This window comes from Lacerta agilis, chromosome 8, assembly GCF_009819535.1.
Source record: "Lacerta agilis isolate rLacAgi1 chromosome 8, rLacAgi1.pri, whole genome shotgun sequence".
Classification (NCBI taxonomy): Eukaryota; Metazoa; Chordata; class Lepidosauria; order Squamata; family Lacertidae; genus Lacerta; species Lacerta agilis.
In genome coordinates this window covers 13,624,185-13,642,164 of record NC_046319.1, presented here as the reverse complement: position 1 = coordinate 13,642,164, position 17,980 = coordinate 13,624,185, and the positions used below count along the sequence as shown (strand labels likewise).

At 45.5% G+C, this 17,980-nt stretch overlaps 1 protein-coding gene across 15 annotated transcripts in view; it reads left to right on the top strand.

The window, feature by feature from the left end:
* KIF1B (kinesin family member 1B) overlaps positions 1 to 17,980 on the top strand; it is a 127,586-nt gene that overhangs the window by 50,005 nt on the left and 59,601 nt on the right. For 4 of the 15 annotated variants that reach the window (XM_033156207.1, XM_033156206.1, XM_033156209.1 and 1 more), the window contains exons 7-15: positions 667 to 778; positions 2,844 to 2,921; positions 3,864 to 3,929; positions 4,941 to 4,958; positions 8,468 to 8,543; positions 9,536 to 9,614; positions 10,140 to 10,282; positions 13,824 to 13,862; positions 17,526 to 17,737. In XM_033156207.1, coding sequence (XP_033012098.1) covers positions 667 to 778; positions 2,844 to 2,921; positions 3,864 to 3,929; positions 4,941 to 4,958; positions 8,468 to 8,543; positions 9,536 to 9,614; positions 10,140 to 10,282; positions 13,824 to 13,862; positions 17,526 to 17,737 — 823 coding nt within the window. The remainder of the gene's footprint in view (positions 1 to 666; positions 779 to 2,843; positions 2,922 to 3,863; positions 3,930 to 4,940; positions 4,959 to 8,467; positions 8,544 to 9,535; positions 9,615 to 10,139; positions 10,283 to 13,823; positions 13,863 to 17,525; positions 17,738 to 17,980) is intronic. The other 11 variants (XM_033156214.1, XM_033156216.1, XM_033156219.1 and 8 more) reach the window with 5 other exon arrangements.

The window sequence follows — 17,980 nt, the reverse complement described above, 5'->3', positions numbered from 1 at the left end:
AATTCTCCTTCCTCCCAATCAAATATTTCTCTACAACTACTTCTGGCAGTGAGGGTGTATAAGTACTGTAATAAATTATTATTATTATAACATGGTATACTTTACTAGTTCTGTTTTGCAGCTTATAAATTAAAATTGTGGACTAGGTTGGTATAAGAGAGATTATCCTAGGGCACAATGATACAGCTGCTTGCTGAAGCTAAGCTGGTGAGGGGGTGGCCATTGCCTGGGGGGAGGGCACTGCATACACTGCCTTGAGCTACCTCATGGAAGAGCTAATACAAATGAATTCCCCCCACTTTTCAGCCAAGGTTAGCTCCAAAAGTGGATTACAAATCAAATAGACAAATACAGAGGATTCAAGGGTATGTGTCTGGCTGTCTCTCCTGACACCTGGCATTCCATAACACAGTCTAGAAATGGGTCCTCCAGCTATTGTTAGAATCCAGCTCCCAGCAGCTGCAGCAGCGAGCATAGCTTTGGTAAGGGTCGGTGGGAGTTGGTAATCCACCAACATCTGTAGGTTCTCCCATCCCTAACCTAGGCCCAGGTTCAGATGACCTTGCCTGATGGTAAAGATGCCAACTTCCCATTGATTCTTCCCATGGATGGTGTTCTTGTTCTTTAACCCGAGCTTTTCCGTTCTTTCTCTTTTCTGTATTAAAGGACGGTGGCAGCTACCAACATGAATGAAACCAGCAGCCGTTCCCATGCAGTCTTCACTATTGTTTTCACACAGAAGAAGCATGACCTTGAAACTGACCTTTCTACTGAGAAGGTAGGCTACTCCAGAGTTGGGGATCAGGGGAAATACCTGGGGTGAAAAGCAAGCTCCTTGCAACTAGATCAGGGACTTCCCTCATAACAGGAGAGGACTTGGGAACTGCTCACTCTCTTTCCCAAGGGTGGTGAGAAATGTCGGGTGGATTGCCTTCTGATCTGCTTAGGGTTGTATCCAACTAAGGCCATATTTACACCATACCTGTATATTTAACACATTATTTATTTGAAACACTTTAAACAGGGATGGCTTGCCCCAAAGAGTTCTGGAAAGTATAGTCGTTAGAAGACCCTTATTCCCCTTAGAGGGCTACAATTCCTAGTGGTTTAACAGTCTCTCTTCCCAGGGAACTCCGAGAATTATAGCTCTGGGAGGGGAGTAAGGGTCTACTAGGAAATCTAGGATACTTTGTGGGATGCCATGACAGTTTAAAGTGCTATCAGAGTGCTTTAAATATATCTTAAGAATTTGGCCTTAGTAGGATACAACACTAAGAAAGAAGATATCTGTAGCTGTAGCATAAGGAGAGCCTGAGTAACCCCCACTCCTTCTGCACAGAAGTGCCAGTGTTTCTGCTTGGCAGGGCTTAACTAATTACCGCCTCATTAACTCTCTCTCTCCCTCTCCATCCTCCCTGTTGGCCTAGTTTCCTTTGGAGGTGGCAACAAGCAAGCCGCCTTTTTAAATCGTGGAGGGATTTGCATGTTTAAAAGGGGAGCTTATTCTTCATGAGGGAAGAGTCTCACTGGCCTGAATGCTACTTTTTGGGGAGGGAAACAAGAGAAGCTTTAGCACTGTGCATTGTGCATCTGGAGTACTTATAGAGCCTTTTAGTTCTAAATATAAACATTTATCTCTCTACAATACAGTATCTGGGGCTTTTTACTTAAGGAAAAAAATGTGAGTAAGGGAGGGCATGATAGAAGTGTCTCATAAAATGATGCATTGTGTGAAGAGAGTAGATACGGAGAAGTTTTTCTCCCTCTCTCATACTCCTAGAACTCATGGGCATCCATTGTAGCTGAATGTGCACACAACACACAGTTAAATGATGGAATTCGCTCCCACAAGAGGTAGTGATGGCCACTAATTTGGCTGGCTTCAAAAGAACATCACTACTAGCCACAATGGCTATGTTCTCTGTCTACTGTTGGAGGCAGTATGCCTCTGAATACCAGTTGCTGGGAATTGCAAATGAAGAGAGTGCTGTTGTGCTGGTGTCCTGCTTGTAGGCTTCACATTGGGGCAACTGGTTGGGTGCTGTGAGAGCAGGATGCTGGACTAGGTGTGACTTTGGCCCGATTCAGCTGCAGGGCTATTTTTATGTTATCACATTACCTGTTCTCTCACATTAACACTCTGCAAATTTACAGGAGGACGGTGACCTGCTTGTCATGTTGTTGACTTAACTTCTTTATTAGATGAAGATAATCAAAACTAACAACCTGCAATTTTCTGGCCAGGTGGTTGTAATGTAATTCTCCCCACACCCCCCAATATAAATTCCACCCCTGTGTGCAAAACAGTAAACATGGCCAGCATCCTAATGTTGCATATAGCTGCTGAGGCCTCATGTTTTATTCCCAGTTAAGTATTTTTAATCATTGCTATGCTTGAGGTTTTTGTTTCAGGCATGAAATGATGGGGTAGTGATCAGAAAAGGAACAGTTAAACTAGGGGTCATGAGATGGGTGTTGTTAGCATGCCATTGACAGCTCTGATTCTGGTGACACTGGTGCCCTGATATGTAGAGCAACTTCCTGTTCTATGATGACAAAAGCCGCTTCAAGCATGCAGAATCTGCGATATATAAAGTTCTGACAGTCATGCTTGCTGTGTCACGTTTGTAAATCTGCCTCTTTGTAAGCAGTGGCTAAAATATAGGGGAGGTATTTTGATATCTGAAAGCTGAACTTATTGGGACTTTATAGCAGGCACGTTATAGCAGATACTGTGCAGGAGTGTGTTTACCTTGGGCACCTGAATACTATGGAACCAAGATGAAATTGCTGGCTTTCTCACTCTCTTTCCCCGCCTTATTTGACCATGCTTTTCTTTCCAGGTTAGCAAAATTAGCCTCGTGGATCTTGCAGGGAGCGAGAGGGCAGACTCCACTGGTGCCAAAGGGACCCGATTAAAGGTATGAGTTGGCTCTGCTATGTTGTGGGTAGCCAGGGAAGGAATGTAGGTCTGTGTTAAGAGCAGCCACTTTGCATGCAGAACACCCCAGGTTCAATCCCCAACATCTCCAGTTAAAAAGGATCAGATAGCAGCAGGTAATGGGAAGGACCCTTCTCAGCCAGAGACTGGAGAGCCACTACTGGGCTGGACTGGTCAATGGTCTGACTTGGTATTGAGTACATTCCTGGATGTTGCCATATCGTTGGATGCATTGCCAAGGATCAGTATTCAGCATGCTCCCCTACCCAGTTTGGAGTGAGACCTTAGCCTTTGTCTTTTCAAAACAGCTGGCCAGATGTTTGCCAGCCAATCTTCAGCCATGGTGGGGGTAGAAAATGATATAAGAGTAAAATTGATACCCTGAATTGGAGTGCCTGTTGCTCATGGGTCCCACCCAGTAGTTGAGGGACTGCATGTTGAGAATCTTGCATTGCAGGGGGTTGGACTAGATGACCATTGGGGGACCCTTCCAACTTTACACTTCTGATTCTGTGATTCTATGTGATCCGTAGCTCTTTCTATTCCTCCTGTGTGGGTGAGGCTTAATGGCTTGCAGAGGTGAAACCAGAGTCCCTGCCACTTTGCTGGAGGAAGGGAAAAATGCAGCCTGCATCTCCAGAAATTCTAGGGCAGTGATGACCTATGCATGATGTATACCTGTTGGTCAGATCCTAGACCAACACAGGTGACCACTAGGTAAAGAGAGTCTGTTCTGAGATGCTGTATCATGCATGGAGTCAGACACAATGTACAAAAGAAATGGAGTCCTTAAAGCCATAGGTGTATATATCCTGTAGCAAAAGAATGGGGGGGGGGTTTGAGGGTGAAGTGTCTCATTTTTCCAGACTGCCCTTTTATATCTGGACAGCTTCAAAATCAAATGTTTGATTTACCTTTCTAGGAGGGAGCAAATATCAACAAGTCTCTCACCACCTTGGGAAAAGTCATTTCAGCCTTAGCAGAAGTGGTAAGTCCGAATTATTTTCATACTCATTTTTTTAAAGAAGAAAACCATGAGCTTTACAAGCCTACCTGGGCCTAGTAGCATGTCGAGACATTAATAAAATAACAACTGCCTCAGGAGGGTGTGGCAGGATATTGTGTGTTAACTGTCAGTGTTTTAACAGTTGTTTTAAATACTACTTAGTGCCCAAGTAGAAAGTTTTTGTTGTAGCTTTCCAAAGGCAGAGGGCTTCAGCAATCTACTATTTGGAAATAGTGATCCTCTACCCCAGTTCTCCGCACCTACTAAAGAGCCTCAGACATGCTGATTTTGGGATGATTTGGGTTGGGAACTAACTGGGGCCAGCAGGGCTCCTGATTTGACCCATAAGGCTGCCGTCCCTGGAAAAACCTGTTCACCTGTCCCATGCCTGGCATCATGTTACAAAATTCTAAACTAGAGAGGGCATGGGCTGGGCTGCATCTGTATGTGGCTGGGCTCAGACTCCCATCATCCCTGACCATTGGCCATGTTGGGTAATGGGAGTTGGAATCCAAAACATCTGAATCTCCAGTAGTTCCTTATTGCTGTTCCAAATGGTCAAAGCCTAGCCCAAAGGTGACTGCTTCTCTTATGCTGAGTATAGTGTTAGCCAGGCTTTTAACATGTCTGATAATGCCTTGTCCTGGAGCTTCCTGCACATGGCAGGGTTCTCTCCTTATGCTCCATCTAAGCTCCTAAATTGACATGGTTGAAGCCCCTCTAGCTCCTGTCCTCCCTTCTAAGGCTTCCTGCCCTACTGTAGCCCCCCTTCATATATTAAAACTCTCCATAGGTTCAAGGTTACCACCTGGGAAAAGTGTTTTGAGGAGCTTAGTGATGTGGTTCCTTGGAAAAGTAACTCTGGAAATGCATCTGTGAATCTGTGATGCCTTCTTCCTTGCTCCACAAACTTAACCATATCTTCTTCCTTCCTTCCTTCCTTCCTTCCTTCCTTCCTTCCTTCCTTCCTTCCTTCCATGCTTCCAAATTTAGGATAACTGCACCAGCAAGGTACGATGATGGAGGAAGGGTAGCTGCTGTCAACTGAAACATGATATAGCCTGAAGACCAGGGGTGGAGAAGCCGTGACCTTCCGAGATGTAGCTGGACTCTAGCTCTCATCAGCCTTCCTCATTGATCGTTCTGGCTGGGCTGATGGGAGTTGAAGTCCAGCAACATATGGAGTGTTGCAGGTTCCCCCACTTCTGGTGCTGACAGGTCCTTAGACCAGAAGAAACTAGGAGCAGGGGTCCACAGGGTTGCACTGGTTCCATGTGTAAGGATGCATTTCCATTGGCTTTAGAATCTCAGAAAGAGTTTGAAGGGGCCTCAAAAGCCATCTAGTCCAGCTCCCTATGCAGGAAATTCACTTGCTGCACCATTTACTTGCTTTTATGTTATTTTGTTGCTTTTAGTTCGTATTTTTTTAAAGGGATGTTGTTGCCACGCTGTACATAGTTTATACCACTTACAGGTGGTTTAAAAATAAAAATAAAATCTTTTAAGTGGTTTAGAAATGCTTTTAAATAAATGAAATAAATAATAAATACAGTCACCAAAATGGGTGTTTGGACTCAACCATATAAGTGACCGTCTCTGAAAAGGAGCAGTCTGATTTATTTTTATTTTTAAAAAATCCTATACTTCCATCTTGCTCTAAGATGGTTTTAGCTGTGGTCTCCCATCCAAGGGATTAGCCAGGTCTACAAATGCTTTGCTTCAGCACTGGGTCCCTCTAGTTCACTCCCTGTACCTCAAGGGAAAGGATTTTTGATTCACAAGAGCACAAAGTGGATCCCTGCTCCTGTCGTAACTAACTTGGTTTTCCTTTTCTTTAGCAGTACAAGTAACATGCACTTACTTATCACTGCTTCTTCTGAAACAAAGCTTTAGAACAGGGATTGGGAAGTAGTGGTCCTCAGGTGTTGTTGGGTTCCCATCTCCCATCACTTCTGACCATTGGCCATGTTGGCCAGGCTGATTGGAGATGGAGTACAACAACACATGAAGGACCACAGAACTTCCCATCTCCCTGCTTTCAAAGCTTCTGGTTCCCACCAACCAGGGAGCGCAGAGCATAATCCCCGACTAACTCTTATTTGCCATTAAAATCTGGGAGTCTGCACTCTTCTCTCTCCTACTGTTGGCTCTCAAATGAGTAAGAAGGGGCATTTGCCAAGCTGCTTGTGTGTTAGGGTGGTTTGCATGCAATAATGCATTGCTGAGGCTGCTACTTTACATTTGAAGTTTTTGCAGTGGAAACATCCAGATGGATGCAATTGAAACTGACTTCTGATTAGGCCTGCTCTTTCCTTTCCCACCTCTACTGCTTTGCCTAAAAGTCAGATGGCACTTGCTGTGGTCCCCCATCCAAGGGTGACCAGGTCTACAAATGCTTTGCTTCAGCATTGGGTTCTCCTAGATCACTCCCTTGTAGCCCAAGGGAAAGATTCCTAATTCACAAGAGCACAGCTGCTTTTAAAAAGTGCATGTGGGAAGGAGTTTGTGGGTGTCTCCTGCATAGCATCTGTTTCAGTCCTGTGCCAAAAGTAGGACTTTAACCCACGTTCAGGAGCGCTTCTCACTGCTGCACTGTGCCAAAATCTACACAGACTGCTTCATAGCTGTTTCCTTCCTGACAGTGTCTGTATTTTCCTGTGAACACTTCCTAAATCCTTCTAATCTTCAACCAGGTACAAGATTAGTCTGTGTGTGTGTGGGAGGCAACATAGAATTGGACCTATCCAGTCTAATTTTGCTAGCTAAGGCTTTCTGACCTCTCTCTGTCCTCAGTAATCTCTCCCCACCCCCTTCAGTAATTTTAAATGCTCTTCCATCTGTCTGTACCCACTTCATTGCTGGTCGCTATCCTTTCTTAGGTAAAAGCCCAGTGGTATGTAAGCACAAATATAATTCAGCTGATGATTTACTCAAATATAATTCAGCTGATGATGCTTCTTGTCTTGCTGAAAATTAATTTCTAAATAAAACGGAATACCATTGATCTAATCTTAGTGTCGTACTCCAGATATGCGTGGCTTCAAGCTTGCAGAGAGTTGTGGAAATTTCCAGAGTCTCTTTGGATTAACTTCATAGCTTTGGTTTTTACTGAGGTGGTCAACTTATATCTGGGTTGTACCACTTTGGAGTGTAGTTGAGCCCCCCCCTTTTTTTTGAAAGCAAAAACACATTGCATGTAGAAGCGCAGTGTGTCAATTTGAAGGATTCCACCCTAACCTTTCTCCCTGAAATCATGGACTTTTATTTTATTTACCTATTTATTATTTATTTAATTTCTGTATCGTCCTTCATTCCAGGATAAAATATACAACTTACAATGTTGTTTCACATGTTGCTATATTTAGCTTCTTAGTTTTCTATCCTGTCAGCAATTATTTTATCTGCACAGTCAATTTAACCCAATGGGTGGACAACTTTCTGTTCTCTTGGTAGAACGGAAGATGTTATCTTCAGAAAGTGGCCAGGGGGGCCATTTGTTGATCAGTCAGGTTCTGTAGTAATGGTGATTGCTAACAGGTGCTTCACTCTTATAGCGTGTGTGATTTCAGGCAAAGCCAGAAAATAATAATACAAGTATGTGTGGAATCTTTGGGTTGCATCAAACTAAGTTTTACTCAGAGCAAACTCATTGAAATGTATGGACCCAAGTTTGCCATGTCAATTCATCTCAATGGGTCTGCTCAGCATTGGATGCACCCCTCTTTGTGTTGCAATGCAAAAGCTTTTTCTGTGTGTTTCAAAACAAGGGGGAAATGTTTTGTAGTGAGAACTTTTGTTGTGGGGCTTGATGGGGCCTATCGGCTGCCAGTTGGCCACACCAGCTTCAACTTGAAACGTCCTGGTGGTGATCCAAAGACTGGCAGGGCTTGTTCATGCTCATGTACAACTTTCTAGGCTTATGCTTCCATGACAGGAGCCCAATGTACTACAAGACAAGCCACTTTTTGAAATAGAGGGCCCTTTTGAAAACTCTTTGCTACACAGCAAGGAGGAATGCTGCTTGAAGAATGAGGAATTAAAAATCCCGCCGGGTGTGCTAAAGCACTCAGGCAGGATTAAAGTAGTTCATGAGATCCCAGCCCTGAATCCTCTCCTTGCTTTGTCCCCCCACCCACTTTTAGACATCTTTATAACTTGGGTAAGATGGTATGTAGCATTTTAGCTGCCCACCTTGATGACTGTTAGTATATTAAAAACACACACATTAATTTCAGCAGTTGCCTTCTTAGACGCATTCAACCCTCCCTCTTCTGCCTAATTGTTTAATGATAGTTTTTAAGATCTGTTTAGTCTAACCAATTGACTAAAACATTGTAGCTTTAACTCTAGTATGCACTTGCTTCCTGAAGCTTTTGTTTCACTGTGAGATTATCTTGGCAAAAACATGCCTTCAGATGTTGCTTCTTGAAAGGTTCAGGAAAATGTGTGCACACAACTTTGTGCAAACTTCCTTTTTCGTGTGTGGCAACTGGCTTTTAAATGCTAATGTCTTCTTGCAGAGTAAGAAGAAAAAGAAGACTGATTTTATTCCATACAGGGATTCTGTGCTGACGTGGCTGCTTCGGGAAAACCTGGGTATGTTGACATAGCAGAATCTTTTCCCACCTTTTATTACTTGTAGTTCCCTGCTAATTAGTAATTACCTTTCATTGTTTTACACTTGGTATTTTGGGGTGGGGAACCTTTGGCCCGCCAGATGTTGCTAGACTATAACTCCCAGTGTTACCTTTGACAGTTGGTTGTGCTGGCTGGGGTTGATGGGAATTGGAGTCCAACAAACATCTGGAGGGCCACAGGTTCCATGCAGAGATACAGCAGGGAGCCTCCTTCTGGATGGTGCTTCTAGTTCCCACAAGCCTTCAGACTAGGCATGAGGGGGTCCTGTGCCCTTCCCAGGTGTTACTGTAGTACAACCCCCATCATTCCTCATCATTGGCCCTGCTGGTTGGGACGGATGAGAGTTGGAGTCCAGCTTAATGCGGAGAGCCACAGTATCCCCACATCTGTGGTATTTCCGAGGTTCAATATTGTACACTGTGGCTGCATCTAATGAAGTGGACACTATTCCACTAAAGCTTATGCCCTTAAAAATTTATTTGTCTTTGCAATGATATAAGACTTCCTGTTGTATGGCCATCACCTTTGATATATACCGGTATATAGTATTTGGAGGTTAAAAAGCAGGTTTCTGGTCTTCATTGTTCTGAGGGGGAAAAGATACCTGAAGGTTAGATTTAGGATTATATCTAATACTAGTCCTACTCAGAGTAGACCCACTGAAATTAATGGATATGACTAATTTAGGTCCATGAACTTCAGTGGGTCTGCTATTAGTAGAACTAGGTTGGATACAACCCTAAAATATATTTTCCCCCACTTATATATATGCTTTGTATATTGCGGAAATAAAAGCATTTAGGATCTTTAAAAGAGCCAGTTTAATTTCTTGTTGACCTTCCAATGCCTTGGCTGTGGAACCTGGATTTGTGACTCAGTCTGTCATTAGTGCTGTTAGCAGTCAACTTTGAGAGGTCCCGTTTAATTACATACCCTTTTCTGCTTCATAGGTGGCAACTCAAGAACGGCCATGGTGGCTGCTCTGAGCCCAGCAGACATAAACTACGATGAAACACTAAGCACTTTAAGGTATTGAACGTGGTGTCAAAATGGGGCCAGGTCTGTTGCTTTCCCATCTAGTTCCCTTGTTTGTAGCATGCAAATGTGAAATGGAGGTTGATTCTGGTCTCTCTTATTCTACTCACCTTAGTTAGCTGTGGTAGTGTAAGGAAGTGCAGCAGAATCATATGAAGACTCTGTTTAAACTCCTTAAAAATTACATGCGGCGAGAGGAACTGAACCATGAATAGGAAGTTGCCTTATACCAAGTCAGACCATTGGTTCATTTAGTTTAGGATTGTCTACACTGACTGATGGCAGGTCTTTAGGATTTCAGGTATGGGACATTCCCAGCCCTACCCAGAGATGCCAGAGATTGAACCTGAGACCTCTGAGCTGCTGCCCTTCCCCAGAGGGGAATAACTGTGTCATAGAAAGTGGTATCAGCTAAGGCTCTTGCACATTGCTCAGATATTACCTTTAGATATGTGGCAGAGTTGTGGTGGTGGTGTGCGTGTGTTTTAAAACGAACTGACCCTACACCTGTCTTTCCAGATACGCTGATCGGGCAAAGCAGATCAAATGCAATGCTGTTATCAACGAGGATCCCAACGCCAAGCTGGTGCGGGAGTTGAAGGAGGAAGTGACACGGCTCAAGGACCTCCTCCGTGCTCAAGGGCTCGGAGACATTATTGACAGTAAGTGGATTATACAGATTCAAGCTCCGGGCCATGCTGTGGGAGATAACCCTCTTACTCAGCTTTGGAGCTGGGGGTGGCAGGCTGGGAAATCCAGGCACTTTGGTGGATTTGAAAGACCGAGGAGCACAGCAGGGGAAGAATGGAACCAAGTTCATGGATTTGGCAATCCCACAATCTCAACGTCATCAGCAGCATTTGCTTCAAACTCGAATTCTGTGTGGAGCCTTTCCAGGCTAGCAGTGAGGCCAACAGTTTTGCTGAGTGGTGTTCTGTATAGTCTTCCATCTTTCTGGAAAGTTTATACATATTTTCCTACCCGTTAACGGTGAATGCAGGGGCTCCCAGCAAATGGGTCCCACTGCAGGAAGTGAGCTAAAGCTGAGCCAGTTGCAGTCATTTCTTCCATCGACCCCCTCACTTGCCTTCCAGCTCTCCATCCCAGCAGTTATCTTCAGGCTGTCAGTTTCCACTCCGACTGCCTTCCATTTCAGGGCCCCTGCCAAAGCAAACCAATTCAGATCCCATTTCCTTTGCCCTAAGTTTTTGCCGAGAGGTTGGAGCAGCTAAGCTCCTACAGCTATGTATGGATGATTTTGCCACAGAACAAGCAGCCTGGTTTTCAAACCCCCTTTATTGGGTATCTGGTTCCTCACTGCCTACCCACAGAGCACAGTAATGTTAAAAAAAAAACTCCAACAAAGTAAGAATATACCGTGTTTCTCATAAAATAAGACGTGCCTACAAAATAAGCCATGGCAGGATTTTCAACCGTTCACAAAATGTAAGACATACCCCGAAAATAAGCCGTAGTGCTGGGCGCAGTTCTGGAGGGCGCCAAGGAAGATGCGAGGTTGCCCGCACCTCCGAGCCTCCTTCCCGCTGGAGGAGCTGCCCTCCAGCTGCTGCCCATCTTCTTTACTGCACGGTTGCCGTACGGAGCGAGAGTGACGAGCCGCAGGAGGAGGAGGAGGCGGCCTGCCGGCTCGGCGCCTGGAAGCGGCTGCTGCTGCAGCGCCGATCGGAGCGCGCCGAGCCCGCAGCCTCGCCTCCGCCTGGCCCAGCCGAGGAGGGCTGCCGGCTCGGCGCCCGGAAGCGGCTGCTGCTGCAGCGCCGATCGGAGCGCGCCGAGCCCGCAGCCTCGCCTCCGCCTGGCCCAGCCGAGGAGGGCTGCCGGCTCGGCGCCCGGAAGCGGCTGCTGCTGCAGCGCCGATCGGAGCGCGCCGAGCCCGCAGCCTCGCCTCCGCCTGGCCCAGCCGAGGAGGGCTGCCGGCTCGGCGCCCGGAAGCGGCTGCTGCTGCAGCGCCGATCGGAGCGCGCCGAGCCCGCAGCCTCGCCTCCGCCTGGCCCAGCTGAGGAGGGCTGCCGGCTCGGCGCCCGGAAGCGGCTGCTGCTGCAGCGCCGATCGGAGCGCGCCGAGCCCGCAGCCTCGCCTCCGCCTGGCCCAGCTGAGGAGGGCTGCCGGCTCGGCGCCCGGAAGCGGCTGCTGCTGCAGCGCCGATCGGAGCGCGCCGAGCCCGCAGCCTCGCCTCCGCCTGGCCCAGCCGAGGAGGGCTGCCGGCTCGGCGCCCGGAAGCGGCTGCTGCTGCAGCGCCGAGCGGAACGTGCCGAGCCCGCAGCCTCGCCTCCGCCTGGCCCGGCCGAGAAGGGCTGCCAGCTTGGCGCCCGCAACTGGCTGCTGTTGCAGCGCCGAGCGGAGCCCTGAGCCAGCGGGACCCAGCAGCAGAACCCAGGAGCAGCAGCACCGTGCTGCACGGAGCCCCGAGCCAGATAAGTGGGTATCTCCCCTCCCCCCTCCCATGGCTAAACAGTTTTTAATTTCTGTTTTTTTATTATTTCACCATTTTGACACAACACTTTGGACAGGGGACTTGCTAGGCTTTTCCCTAGGTTCCAGGGGGACCCTATCCTTGTAGGTTAAACTTTTGGGATTGGGACTTAATTCCTCCTCCCCCCCCCAAAAAAAATACTTACCACTGTATTTGTGTTAAAGAAAAAAAAAAGTTTAGCAGAGAATGTACATAAGCTGTGCAGTCTTGGCAGCCTGCACCCACATTTAGTACTTCTCATGGCTCTCACTTGGTCCGTTTATAAATCTGTGGTAATAAAAATAAGACATCCCCTGAAAATAAGCCGTAGTGGGGTTTTTTGAGGAAAAATAAATATAAGACGGTGTCTTATTTTATGAGAAACACGGTAAGAAGAGCTCTGCTGGATCAGGTCAAAGGTTCATATTCTGTTCTTACGATGGCCTAGCCTCTGGAAGGCAAGTGCTCTCCTTTCTTGTGATTCCCAGCAGCTGGAATTCAGAGGCACATGGCCTCCTGGAAGCACACAGCCACAACAGCTAGCAGCAACTAATCCAGTAGACGGTGTATGCAAGCAAAGCAACTCTTGTCTCTTGCTTGGAAAGAGCTGCAGAGGATTGCGTTTCTGGGAATGCCTTTTCCGTTGTTACATGGTGAAAATATTAAAACACCTCCCACCCCCAAGGAACAACCTTCAAGAGCTTTTTATCCACCTCACAACTTAGTGAGGTTGGCATTCTCCATGTCCTGGCAACAATGAAAATAATCGTTTATTTATTTGTTTACTTATTTGTTCAATTTGTATACTGCACCATCATATGAATACATCGGGTGGTGTGCAAATGACAAAAAAATGAAAACAATAGAAAATAAATCAAGCAGATCAATATAAGCAAACTTAGGTCTGTATCCAACCAAGTCCCACAGGCAGTAGTCCCATTGAAATTAGTTGACCTTAGTCATGTCCATTAATTTCAGTGAATTTACTGAGGAAGGGGCTGTATTGGCCCATGTGGTGGGGAGCAATTCATGATCTGGGATGGAACCACCCTTCCAACACTCCCATCAGTGTTGAAAGAGTGGTTCCATCCCAGAACATGAATCACTCCTGCTTAACATGATCTTGTCGTTTTTTTTCACTGCTCAGAGGTTGCCATAACATTCAGCAATGGGATCTGGCAACCACACACAGCACCAGGAATGTAAGAATTTGGTCTCTGTTTGGCTAAGGATGACAGTTTTTACAATGTGGGTGGCAGGGCATTTGTAAAAAATGTCTGCTTATTTCTCCCAAGGGGTTGAGGGGGGAGGGGGGAAACTTTTAAAATAAGAGATCAGTGTATTTGTGAATGCATTTGAAGTAACTCTGACTTTAAGAATTGATGTTGAGCTTTGGCCTTTTCGGTTGTGGGTGCTTATTTGTCTGCCAAGAGACATTTCTGACTTAATCACGCTTAACAAGGGCACAATCTGTATGCATTGCATGCCTTTGCCTTGAAAAGAATGGATGAAAGAAGAAAAAGCTGTGAAACAAACATCATTAGGTTTTTTGAGATTCCCCCCCCCCCTTCCCTGATTGTGACAAAATTAGGTAAATTGCTTGTGTTCTATTTGAGAATCTGATATTTTCTTTGTATCCAGTGCCTGGGCTTTTCTTCCCTTTCCTGTGTCAACTATTAATCCTAGATATTTTACCCTTCTTGTATCTTCCTTTCTAAACTTCCTTCCTCCAGTTGATGCATTGGACGATTTCTCTGGAAGTGGAGGCAAATGTGTGTACTGTGGAATCAGTAACCTTTCTAACCTTTTTTTGCTTTTGCTGGGCCAGCTTTCAAGCAAGCTTTACATGCTGTTCCTGGCAGGGAAATCCCAGGCAGAACCTTTTTAAAACCAACATTAGCAGCACAGAACCCAATCTCTTTCCATGGAACCCGGCCCCTTGCCAACCACTTCAATTTTTCAGGCTGCTTTAGGTCAGAGCTCAAACTCAAAGCTTGTATTTTAAGGAGTGATAACAGCGTGGCGCTAGAGCGGGTTTGAATTAACAGGATTTGAGACCATAACATTGACAAAAGTATGCAATTTATGACAACAAATGAAGAAAGATGGTGGCATTTTATTTTGGTTTTTTAAAAAGAAAACATGAACAAATATTGAATTTTTTAAAATTCCATTTTAAACTGTAAATGCACTGCCAGCTGAAAAGGGCTGGAATTGGCACTTTTCAGTTTATTTTCATTCAGGACCGGCCCCCCCCCCAAAGTGTTCCTCTTCCCCCCCTCTCCTACCCTAATCCCCATGAAAAGATATTTCTCACATTTAAAAATAGAACCATACCCAACGATAATGAGGTAATGGGATATATAACGAATATGATTCACTAAGGCAGCACTTCTTTCCTTACTGTTTTATATCTCTTACGGAAAGAAAACCTTTCCTTGTTTTATAACTTTCAAATATACGTGGGAATTTGAATTTGATTTTCCTGGAAACGCAAGGGCAAACATTAAGATGCCATCTCTCTTAATCTCAGATAGAGGACTATATCCAGTGCCAAACATACTCAGATGATTGAAGTTAGGCATGTCTATTGACATGCCTAGTCCTGAGTTGGATTCAAACCACAATGCAAAAGGCCTCTATCTTTACAAAGATGCAGTTGAGGTGACTTGGGTTGATTCCACCAGTGTGATGGATTTTTAAATTTCCCTTAGGGAATGGGGAGCACTGGTGGCTTAGCCCAAATACTATTTATTTATTTAAGGTTGTATTATTATTATTATTATTATTATTATTATTATTTACTTATTACATTTTTATATCACCCTTCATTTGAAGATTACAGGGTGATTTACAATATAAGCCCAATTATGTTATACTCAGAGTTACCCACTGAATTTAGCCAACCTATGTTAGTTGTGTCCATGAACTTCAGGGGTCTGTTCTGAGTAGAACTAACATTGGATATAATCAGTGCTATTTTTCTAGAAAAAGAGGTGCTGAAACTCATGAACGCCTCCCTTGTTCTCTTACAATGGCAATGGAGCCCACCTGAGATGTGCTGGAACTAAGTTCCGGTGAGTTCTGGCTGAAAAAAGCCCTGGTTATAATACTAATTAATCAATTACTAGCAGCCTTGCACCTGACACTACTATGGAATTCTAAGAAACAATCAACAGCACAATGCAGTACTGTCTGATATCTGTCTAATAGGTAAAGGTAAAGGGACCCCTGACCATCAGGTCCAGTTGTGTCCGACTCTGGGGTTGCGGCGCTCATCTCGCTCTATAGGCCGAGGGAGCCGGCGTTTGTCCGCAGACAGCTTCCGGGTCATGTGGCCAGCATGACAAAGCCGCTTCTGGCTAACCAGAGCAGCGCACGGAAACACCGTTTACCTTCCCGCTGGAGCGGTCCCTATTTATCTACTTGCACTTTGACGTGCTTTCGAACTGCTAGGTGGGCAGGAGCTAGGACCGAACAACAGGAGCTCACCCCGTCGCAGGGATTCGAACCGCCGACCTTCTGATCGGCAAGCCCTAGACTCTGTGGTTTAACCCACAGCGCCACCTGGGTCCCTGTCTAATATCTTCATTCAAAAGGGCATTAAATTGTGTCCAAATGTAGACACAACCATGATCTCATCAGCATGCAAAATCATCATGGAAAAATTGGTTATGATATCTTAAGATATGCCCAGACACATAGAGAACAGGTAGATGTCCGTCCCCCCCGTTCCCCCCTGAAAAATATAGACTATTGTTAGAGGGTTTTTTTTACCCAACCTTCAACAGAGGTCCCAGGACAGGTTATAGCAATATAAAAATAGTCTGAGATCCAGCACTGAGGGTCTTCTGGTGGTTTCCACACTGCGAGAAGTGAAGCTACAGGGAACCAGACAGAGGGCCTTCTCGGTAGTGGCGCCCACCCTGTGGAATGCCCTCCCATCAGATGTTAAGGAGATGAGTAATTATATAACATTTAGGAAACATTTGATGGCAGCCCTGTATAGCAAAGCTTTTTAAGGTTTAATGTTTTTGTTTTTTTTATATGTGCTGGAAGCAGTCCAAAGTGGCTGGGGCAACCCAGTCAGATGTGTGGGGTTCAAATAAATTATTATTATTATTGATGTCATTTTAAACAATTGACAATCAGAAGACTAGGGTGTTGTGTTTGTGTGTGTACACATACAAGCACACTCACTCACAAACACACATACGTATCAGATACTCTTGTCTGAGTTGCAGCCTTTCCCATTACTCCTGCCATTCCTAAGTGAAGCAAATAACATGGTGGATGAGAGAGATCTGTCTGGAATTTCCTTGAACTCTGATACTTGGCAGTGTACATTTTTTCAGAGTGGCTCTTGCTTTGGGGCATTTTTTCTCTTGCTCTCTCTTTTATTTTTTATTTTTAAATTGATGCTGCTTCTAGCTTGTCGGCTTTTAACTCTGCCTTGAGCACCAGCAGCTGCAGCATCATGGAGGAAGAACCATGCATGGCGCAAGGGTGCGATGATGCTCTGTGCAAACTGTGCAGCAAGTGCAACTCCTGTCTCCTCCCTGTTGTCCCCCCTCCCGCCCCGCTGTGAACGCATGAGTTATTCCACAGGAGGTCTGGTCAGCTCCATCTTTGCCCTGTCTGCTTGCCAAATCCTGGCAGCTCTCTTGTTCCTGAATCTTTCCTTCCTTTGCACCCTCCCTGCTCTTTTCCGTATTTATAGATGGCAGTTTTCAAAACAAATTAAAACTCACCCCACATCTTATTTAAAAAACACAACTTATTTGTTGTGCTCTGTACATATTTGACCTGTTAAGCATAGGCTGAAGAAGGAGGAAGTGCCCAAACATGAATTCTTCCTTCCTTAAACCCATCCTATCCAAAGATGCATGCAAGTCCCTATGTCACAGCCTGGTCTGGTCATTAGTGGAGAAACCAGCATATGAAGCTGCCATTGTCCCATCTAGCCCATAGGAACACAGGAAGCCAACTTACACTGAATCAGATCCATTGGTCCATCTTGCTAGGCTGGCATTGCTAGTGGTGAGGGACGATTAGCTCTTAAAAGAGCAGGTGCATACCTCATAAGAACAGTCCCGAACTGGGATGCCACTCTTGAAAAAGACCCTACCCCTCATGGATTCCAACCATCCATCAAGTGAGGAGGCACCTGATTCAGGGCCATGCCAAATGAGTGTAACAAACAGGCAAAGCTTCTTGGAAGGATATCTGTTTCAGAACTGCCATCTAGTCCTATTAAACCTGTCTCTGTTGCTGCTTGTGTGCTACCTTTCTTATACGCGTATCTCCTTCCTGTTTTTCCTCCCTCCCTTCCTTTTTTCTGCTCTTCTCTCCTTGGCCTCTCCTCTCTCCACCCCTGTATTTCTGCCTCCCCTCCTGTCTGTTGCCTCCCTCCCTCCCTTCCTTTTCTTTCTCAGATCTGAAAGATTTTCAGAACAATAAACACAGATACTTGCTAGCATCAGAGAATCAACGTCCTGGCCATTTTTCCACAGCATCCATGGGCTCCCTCACTGCATCCCCATCTTCCTGCTCTCTCAGCAGTCAGGTGGGCTTAACGTCAGTCTCCAGTATCCAAGAACGGATCATGTCTACGCCTGGAGGAGAGGAAGCCATTGAACGTTTGAAGGTACGGACATGTCCTCCCTCCTCATATTCCTTACATGTAGGTAAGCATCAGGACCCCAGAAATATCAGTCTCAGTCATCCAGAGCAAAGGACACCCTGGTTTCTGAGTGATGGGGAAGTTCCACTGTGGCCATCCTCCTTACTTCAGTATTTGCCATGTGTTTGTTCTATACATTTGGGGTGGTGCCTGTTTGGTTCTGTGCACAGTTAACGACATGGGGTTGGGTGTATCCTGTAGCCTTCC